The 9,842-nt window shown below is 40.6% G+C and overlaps 1 protein-coding gene across 1 annotated transcript in view; it reads left to right on the forward strand.

Moving 5' to 3' along the window:
- LOC100963899 (fatty acid desaturase 2-like protein FADS2P1) overlaps positions 1-9,842 on the forward strand; it is a 39,517-nt gene that overhangs the window by 23,820 nt on the left and 5,855 nt on the right. Inside the window, exons 3-6 of the mRNA XM_012812421.1 lie at positions 2,286-2,411; positions 6,434-6,494; positions 9,051-9,127; positions 9,323-9,420. Of these exons, the coding sequence (XP_012667875.1) occupies positions 2,286-2,411; positions 6,434-6,494; positions 9,051-9,127; positions 9,323-9,420 (362 nt within the window). The remainder of the gene's footprint in view (positions 1-2,285; positions 2,412-6,433; positions 6,495-9,050; positions 9,128-9,322; positions 9,421-9,842) is intronic.

Below are 9,842 nucleotides of genomic sequence, written 5' to 3' on the forward strand. Positions count from 1 at the left end.
CACAGCAGACTGTGGAAAGGCAGTGCTAATGCTTACAGGTTTTGAAACTTACGCATCCCTTCTACCATAGATATAGAGGGTCTAGACCAGTATACTCCATGAAAAATACAAAGCAAGTCACATTGACATATGCATTTTAAATTTTCTAATAATCACATTTAAAGGATAATTTTTTTTTTTTTACCACACATAGGAGGTCTGCCAATTAGGTTTGTGAATTGGCCACACCATGTGCTTACACTGACAGCACTGTTTAAACAATTTGGTAAGATTTCATAACCTTGGTATATCAGTTTTCTCACAGCAGTGTTCATGTTGACAGGTGCTGGTGTCTTGCTGAGTAGCATTCATTATTGTTATTTTGTGTCTTTGTGTGTTATTGCAAGAATGTTGGAGCTTGAATTAGAGCAATGAACAAACATTTATAAATTTCTTGTAACACTTAGTAAGAGTGAAAGTAAAATCAGGAACATGTTCATGCAAGTTTATAGGAATAATACTATGAGGAAAATGGCACTGTACAAATGGATTAAATGTCTTTTTCTAATAAGAAAGTGTCACTAATGAAGAGAGGTCAGGGAAGCCAGTAATAAGCAAAACTGACTAAAACATGGCAAAAATTCATTAAATGGTGCATCAGAATCATTGGCTGACTGTGAAGAGCATTGCAGACCAAGTAAACATCAGTGGAGAAAGGGTTAGGAAAATTTTAACTGAAAATCTCAGCCAACAACTCATGGCTTTTGCATTGTGACAATGCACCAATTTATATAGCACTGTCTGTGAAGGAGCATTTAGCTAGTAAGGAAATAACTATTTTGGAACACCCTCCCCACATACCTGATCTGGGCCCCAGTGACATTTTTCTTTAACCAGAAATAAAAGAAATATTAAAAGGAAGACATTTTGATGACATTCAGGACATCAAGGGTAATATGACAACAGCTCTGATGGCAATTCCAGAAAAAGAGCTACAAAATTGCTTGTAAGGGTGAACTAGGCACTGGTGTCACTGCATAACTTCCCAGGGGGAGCACTTCAAATGTGATGGAAGTGATATTCAGCAAGGAGATATGTACCATCTTTTCTAGATGAGCTTATAAACTTAATTGAAATGATAAAACATTATCATTTCAGACTGCAATAAATGTAAAAATTATTGAGATACTTCACATTGCTTTTTTCATACTAAGAATCAAAAATTCAGTATATATTTTATACTTATAGCTCATCTTAATTCAACTGGCCACATTTCAAGTGCTCAATGGCCATGTGTGACTGTTATATTAGACAACACAGAGTAGAACATGTATAGATTGGTTACTAAGAGATGTTAAACGTGTCATGAAAAACCACTATACTGTTTATTCTCCCATAAATGATTAACAAAAAAGAGGAGCAATTGAGGATCTCAGTGTGCCAACACTGTACATACAGCATCTCCTATCTCCCCAGACAACCCACAGAAGCAAATCAGCTTTCACTGTGCTTACCGGAGATGGAGGGGAGCCTCCCAGAGGGGGGTGATTTGCCCAAACCACACAGCAGTGTTTACTCAACTACTTCATATAACCAGGTTGTTTTGCCTCCACATCCTTTGCTTTATTAAAACGTTCAGACTTTTACTGAGAGAGAGAAAATCACAAACAAGCTAATTAGAGGTGATTCAAACTTGGCAGCAGCTGAAATATTTTTATTCTCATTAATTTTCATATGAAGGCATTGAAGCTGGGACTCGTAATGACCTGAGCCCAGCCCCCCAAGGAGATCACTTCAAATCCATGATTCTTTGAAATATTCATTGAAGTGGGAAACCTGGGGCCACTTTTTTCTCCAGAACTAATTAAAGTTTTGGAGCAGAGACTCCTTTATATGTAAAATAGGAATAATAATCTCTACCCAACTACCTTCGGGTTTGGGGGGGTAGAGAAAGGGTGGAGAGATTGGGATTGTTTTTATTTGTTTATTTCTTTTGTTTGTTTGTTTTTTGTAAATGAGGATCAAATATGAGAAGGATGAAAAGCATTTGATTTCAACAGGCTTTAATGATTTTCATTGTCAGGAGTTGTTTTAGCCTGAAGTTATGTTTCTGGATCAGGTAATTATTTCTTCATAAGCTATGAGAGCCTCTGTTCAATGAGTCATTCTATGTCCCAGCAGTGGGGACAAGCTCAAGAAACTCAAATATTGTATTTTAACTTTGAGGATGAATGCAGAAAACTCTGACAGTAAAGGGTATTTCAGGAGAGCTTTCTTCCAGCTAACAAGCCCTCTCTTCTCCTCAGGGCCTGTCACAAAACTGGTGGAATAACCGGCACTCTCAACATCATGTAAAAACAAACATCTACCCCAAAGACCCGGATATTAACATGGGCCCACTTTTTCTGCTTGGAGATTCGCAACCTGTCAAGGTACACTTAGCCATCCTGAGCACCAGACAAGGGCTTCTGGAAAGACTGACCTTTGACTTTGCCTTGGAAAGATCAAGCTAGAAGTTCTGGCTCCACACACGATCTGGGAGCATCTTTACTTCTTTTAGGTCCTAAATACAGACATGAAATAACTGAACCTAGGGTTGGAGATTTAGAATCATGACCTATGGCTTTGATGGTCATCCAGGCCCCTCCTGCACCAGGAACTATAAGAACCCACATCACTCTGAGCCATCCCAGTAATAGACATGCCCCTGTTCAGTGCCCGTCATTGCTGCTGACAGGGATGACAAACCAGGGTTAGATAGTGGAACTGAGTTTGGCAGGGATTGCCCAAAGGCTAACTAGGATATGGAGAAATGTTCACCAAGAAAAGGTAGATCAGTACATTCTCTAAGCACTAGATGACCAGTAACTAAATATCAAGTTATCTCAACTAATTCTAGCCCAGTTAAAAGAGATTGTGCAGTTATATTTAGTACAAGTTCATTTTAGTGCATTTGTACATGAACCCCATCCTAAATCTCTTGTAACAGAATTAAAAATACCAGCTCTGATTTGAACTTAGTAAACAATAGAAAATGGAGGGGAAAAGTCATCTTCAGAATTTCTCAGCTATTGATTTTTTAATATCCACTTAAAACCATCACATGAAGGACTAAATTACCAAGTATTTTAGGAGGGAGTCTTTCTTTTAAAAAAGTAAGTACAAGGATAAACAAAGCAATGTACCTCTCCGTGGAGGGAAATGCTGGCTCCTGAAATCAGGTACTTAGGAAGCGGTTTCTATCTCTCCTGGAAAACTTAGGAGATTTACAAAATCGAGGCATGTAGCTTTGTCAGTTGGTGTGTGGACCCATCTAGTACATAAATCCTACAGACTTTTCAAAATAGGTTTTCCTAATCTGGGAGATTCACTCTCTTTTCTAGACAAAATAGGAAATAAAATCTCTTGCTTCAGTTTTTTTAAAACAAATTGTTGGCTGTGATCACAAACCATTTGCTTGTGACAGTGGTTTGCTCTTGACAATGGTCCAACTAGTTGGACCTCTCTGATGTTTGTGGACTTCCAGGCTTTTCACTAGAACTGGGACATGCTGGTTTCTCTAGTTGCTCCCCCACCCAACTGCCCAGAGCAAGGGCGTAAGCAGCCTGGCCCTCTCCCTCCTGCCTCCCCAGAGCTGTGTTCAATGCACCTGCTGCCTCTTCACAAATGAGGGAGGCCCCTCCCCAGGTTCTGCAGCTTCCCTTGAGACACATCTATAGAACCTTAGAATTCTAAGGACTATAGTTTCAAAGCCATTGTATAGGGCAGTATTTATACTCCATTCAAACACTAAAATTACTTAGATCCTACAATTTAGCAGTTTCTCATCAAAAACATTTCTGGTAAGTTCTGAGATTTTCCTTCCTTCCCCGTTTTCTACCAGTCTTTCCACGTCTTTATTCAGACATCAACTTCTTTAACAAGCATTTACTGGATGTTCTATGTCCTGTGTTCATGTCCCTACACACTAGAGATCTTCCTTTGAGGTGATGTGCAAAATCAATCCATTTAGCTTTGTCACCTCCCAAGTATTTTCCACCTAGTCCCTTTTCTGTATTTCACACTACTGAAATATTTGGAGATTTTGGAGTAACTACAAATAGCAATATCACTTCATAACCATGATAGTTATTTTCTAATTCAGATTAATATGAGGGTACAAATGATTAGGTTACATTGTTTGTACAAATGATTAGGTTACAAGTTGTGGTTGAGGCAGTTGAGCCCTTCATTCTGGGAGTGTGCTGTACATCCTCACAGTGTGCCCATCAGGTGAGAGCTCACCAATCCTCCTTCCTCCCCTCCTTTCCCCTTTCTCTCCGGCCACCCTCCCCTTGTCTGAATATGCTTGTGTTATTCTCTCATATGGGCATCTAGTTGGTTTTTTATCAGATTCATAGTAGTCTTGAGTACATTGGATACCTGCATTCCCATTCTTGTGATATTTTACTAAGAAAAATGTGTTTCAGCACCATTCTTGTTAGTAAAATACATCACCAAGGTATAAAGTCAACATCTTTTTTATAGCTGAATAGTATTCCATGATAGACATGTACCACAGCTTGTTAATCCATTCCTAGGCCCATGGGCATTTAGGTTGTTTCCCATCTTGGCAATTGTGAATTGAGCTACAATAAACAATCTAGTGCAAATGTCCTTATGATAAAATAATGTTTTTTTTCTTTTGGATAGATAACTAGTAATGGGATTGCAGGATCAAATGGAAAGTCTATTTTGAGTTCATTGAGGATTCTCCATACTTCTTTCCAAAGAGGTTGTATCAATTTGCAGTCCCACCAGCAGTGTAAAAGTGTTCCCATCCCACCACATCCACATCAACATTTACAGCATTGAGATTCTGTGATGTGAGCTATTCTCACTGGGATTAGGTGATATCTCAGGGTGGTTTTGATTTGTATTTCTCTGATGATGACCATTTTTCACATGGTTATTGGTCATTTGTCTGTCTTCTTCAGATGAAGGTTATATTCATCTACCATCTTGTCCAATAATAGATGATATTGTTTGCTCTTTTGCTGTTGTTTGTTGTTCATTAATTTGAATTCTCTGTAGATTCTAGTTATCAATCCTATGTTAGATTCATAACATGCAAATATCTTTTCCTATTCTGAAGGTTGTCTGCTTTGATTATTGTGTCCTTAGCTGTGTAGAAGCTTTTCAGCTTAATCAGGTCTCATCTGTTTATTTTTGTTGAAGTTGCCATTCTTGATGTCATCTTCTTCATAAAATCTTTCCCTAGGCTGACATCATCTAGAAATTTCCTATGCTTTCCTCTAGGATTTTTACATGATAGTTATCTTAGAAAAGATATCTTAATGTGTAACAGTAAGAGAAGGACAGACCAATGAAACTATCTAAGTAGAAGAAGAACTATATCCATAGGAAGGAGAATTTCAAAGCTGGGGAAGCAAGTGTCAAACACTATTTAAAGTGCTGTGACTGAGTGAACATAGTGAAAAACATGGGGCGGGTAAGAACTATCATTCATCCACTCATTTCCTCAGTAAACATTTATTGATCATCTTCCAGGCACTGGAGATGTAACCATTGCTCTTATCTCCTCTCAAAGCATCAGCTATCTTTGTGCCTTGAGTGCAAGCCAATTAACTAAGGAATGCATAGGAAAGGAAGTAAAGTCTCAATAGTGAGTGTATGTAATAATTGTATTACTGTATGTAATAAATAATTGTGTATAATATATAATAAATATATAGAAGAATTTCCAGAAAGAATCCAATGGTGTAGTATGAAAAAGAGTATTAACAATGGCTGAGTACATTAGCATCATGCCTTAAAATAGTAAATCATAGTCTGAGATCCATAATGAGAACACAAAAGAGGAAAGATGGGCAGAAGGAAGGGGCCACACCCATATCTTCTATCATGTGACCATTCAGTACCTGTTCTATGAATGGATAGAGATGGAGTCGGAGATACACACAGAATCCTAAAAACCACAGTTGAAGAAGAGCTAGACAACTCATTAGAAATTTTCCTGTTTGTCTCTCCACTTCACATAAGAAGACAAAATACTCAAAATGATTCCTACAGGTTAAAAAAAAAAATCACAATCCCCATGATCTATTTCTGCAAGAATTGCCCACATTTGATTGAAGCAAAAAGATGCCATACTATTTCCTCCAATCTCAGGTTAGTTTCTTCTAAAACTAAAAGGAGGTGTTCCATAAAATTTGGAAGTCGTCAAAAAGCTGGACTCAAGAAACCAGAAGGTCCCACATGGCCCCAAGGCTGCTGGCTCCCCATACCTGCTAGTGCTCCGGTTTGACAGGTAACAAAACCGGTCACATGGCTCTTTCCATAGAGATTTTAGACACTCACACACAGGCACACACACACTCACCCACACACATCCTGGAGTGTGATGGTGATAAATTCTTTCTCTTATTTTATGTTTTTTTTTTCTCCATTTCAGTATGGCAAGAAGAAAATCAAATATATCGACTATGAAAGGCAGCACCTGTACTTCTACATGGGTAAGTCCGTCAGAGCCATATCCCTTATCACCCCATTCCCTTGAAACAAGCCCTGTCAAGCCAGAAGTCATGACTAGAATGCTCTCACAGAAACCAGCCACGTCTTACTGATACTGAGAAAAGCAGCATGTCTTCTTTCAGACTCAATAAGGTAGAAATCTGCAGAGGGAAATGGACCTTTTAACCATCATCTCCTGACTCTGGCTGCTGAGTAGGGAAGGAGAGAGAGGCCCCTTGAGGGAGGGGACCAGGTTGCCATCAAGGGTTCTGCATCAGGGACTTTCTTCCTGGAAAGACTGAACCCATGTGAAGGGAAAAGGGTAGTGGTGTTTGGACAGGGAGGGAAAAGAGATGGGAAAATAATTCTGAGGCATTTACAGTGTGATACCAGAAAAAAAGGAAGAACCCAGATAAAAAAAAGGCATCTGCCAGGATCCTGAGCAGAAGAAAGGGGCTCTCCCCTGGCACTCGCAGCTATGGAAGGCAGAGACACAGACGTCTCAGTGTGAGCATGCAGGCCGGGCCTGAAGGAAAATGAAGATGGCTGTTAATTCTGATACCAATAAAATAACATCATAAGCAAAAAACCTTTGCTGTTAACCAAAATCAAGCTTATGGTAGCTTACAAAGAGAGTTTGCTAGGAACTCTGGAACTGCCCATCTGAAGCACCCTGAAACACTGGGAAATAAAGCAAGATTAGGGAAGGAACCAGACATTTGGTATAGACCAGAGGTTTTCAGCTGGGGGTAATTTTGATGCCAGGGACATTTAACAGTGTCCAGACAGATTTTGGTCATCACAACAGAAGTGTGCGATGGTACTGATACCCAGTGGGTAGAAGCCAGGGATGCCTTGCAACATTCTACAGTGCAGAGGACAGCCCCTCATCACAGGTAATTATCTGGCCCAAAATGCCACGGTGCTGAGGCTGAGAAACACTGTTGCAGGTGATTTGACTGATATGTGTGAGATGGGAAGTGGGTGAATTTTTGAAAGGTGGGGCGATCATTCCAGCTGGCTCCTCCACAGCTGGAATCCATCACCTGCCCACCTTTTGGAGAAATGAAGACCCTGGAGCCCCAGTTTGAAAGGTAGCTGATCTCCATCCTAACTAGATGTGTGTTTGCACAAGAAAAAGCCATCAGAGTGTTTTTCTGAACTTTTCAGAGAAATGTCTCTTTACCTGCCCTGCCCGCAGTGATGCAATATGCCAGTAGCTAATGAGCAATGCGTGAGTGTGGACTCACTGCAGAATGCCCACCTCACAAACCACTGTCCCCAAGGAGATGTTTCACTGAGGCCCTTCCTGCAAATGCCAGGCTAACATCTCAGGTGCCAGTGAGTCCCAGTTACACTGCCAAAGAGAAGGAGAATGAGACATTTGTTAAAGGTAGCAAGACAAATTTTATTAAGATACTGAATACAAGAGAAAGAATTCAGTAAAAGATGAGCTTAATTCTGCAGAAACAAAAGGTGGGAGAGAGGCTTTTTAAATTCTGGGGCATGCTAAAGGAAAATTACTGAAAGATGTTGGCGAGTTGGGAAGGACGTAGGAGTTGGTCCATGTGATTAGTCCAGGCCAGCTTGTCTGCTGACTGGTAGTTATTCAAGTTGGGCTCCTGCCCTCCAGAGTCCAGGAATCAGAGACCCTCACCTTCCTGATGACTATGTCTCAGAAGGACAGATAGTTCCCGTAAGGTCTTTAAGAAACACATTTTTGAGTTATAAAAGATATATTGCAAAAGGAGAGAAGGAGGATGTATGATTGTGAGTTTTCTATACTAAATGCTCTAAAAAAAGAAAAAAAAAAAGGAGGTCAGATGCCTACAGTCCGATTTAGGCTGGAATAAACAGTAAATTATTTTGGCCATTAAGTTTTCTTAGGTAGAAATGAAAGAGGGCTGCGGTCCTCCAAGAGACAGGACATTGGGTAATGTGTGTTCAAGTTTCTTCGGGTGGGGTGGATGAACCATCTGTACTGACAGTTTGAAGTCCTCCTAGGCCAACGTTAAGACCTGGTCAAGGAGAAGAGGGCTCAGAGGATCCTGAAAAGAGTTTGACCCAGGAGACAGACCTTGTCGAAAGCCAAAGGGTGTCCATAAGACTCCTGTGTGATGTGGGCAGCCTCAAGGGTGCTGGGGGAGAAGCAGAACTCTTTGAGCAGAAAATGAGCACACCTTCTTTACATCTGCCACCCCGACAAATCATGACAGGGCCCAATCCCCAGACTTTTGGAAAACTGAAGGACTCTAACACCCTTGAGAAAACTTGAAAACTCAGAGCAGAAGCTCTTCAGAGAAGCCTCCATCAAAAATTACTTTCATCTTCAAAGCTTTCCTGGCCTCTAAGATGGAGCTAGAACCTGGAGACACTGCCCAAAGTTTTAGTTCAGCTTCTTGGACTTGGAAAGGCCAGTGGGGTCTGGGATGTAGCCCTGCGTCCCTTCTCAGGGCCAGCATTGTTGGAGTGGCACAATGAATAGATAGGTCTCCTGATGACCTGTACTGGGGTCACATTCTGCTCATTTCTTCACCTTTTCTTTTGTTCCTTTTTAGTTGAGTTACCCCTCCTCACGTCTGTGTATTTGAATATAAGATCTATGCAAAGGATGTACCGTACAAGAGACTGGGGGGTGAGTAACTTCGCTCCTTCTCTGAAACCAGACCAGACAGAAGAGGGAAAAATGAAAACTCTTGATCCCCTTGAGACTTAGATTCCTTGAGTAACACGACATAAGATTTAGCCAGTACGTGAAGGAATGCAGGCAGATGAAGAGGAAATGAAACCATGTTCCTGACATCTAACTTTCAAGGGCTTTCCTCTGCAGGACATCGCCTGGGTTAGCAGCTTCTACATCCGACATTTCCTTACGTTTGGCCCTTTCTATGGAGTCTTTGGAACCCTGTTGCTCATATATTTGGTCAAGTAAGAATATTTTCTTATTGCAACAACCCAGATGGTCCTCTTACCTTCCTTCAGAGAGCCATCTGTCTTTAGCAAAAAATCTTAACACCATGCTCCATTTCCTGGAACTGAGGTGTTTTCAAGCAAATGTGGGGGAAAATATAGTTAAAATGGTCAAATATGACAAGTTTCTTGCAAGAAGAACTTGCCTGAACTTTATTTTTCACACTTCATTGACCCCCAATTTAAGCATGTCAGCTATTACTCAAGTCCTTAAAACTAGTTAGACATCATAATCTCTGCATGATTTTTTTTTCAGACAAAGTCTCACTTTGTTGCCTTGGGTAGAGTGTCATGGCATCACAGCTCACAGCAACCCCCAACTCCTGGGCTTAGGAGGTTCTCTTGCCTCAGCCTCCCGAGAAGCTGGGACTACAGGCACC

The sequence above is a fragment of the Otolemur garnettii genome, unplaced genomic scaffold (genome assembly GCF_000181295.1).
Source record: "Otolemur garnettii isolate 467f Iridium unplaced genomic scaffold, OtoGar3 scaffold00209, whole genome shotgun sequence".
In the NCBI taxonomy this organism is placed as follows: Eukaryota; Metazoa; Chordata; class Mammalia; order Primates; family Galagidae; genus Otolemur; species Otolemur garnettii.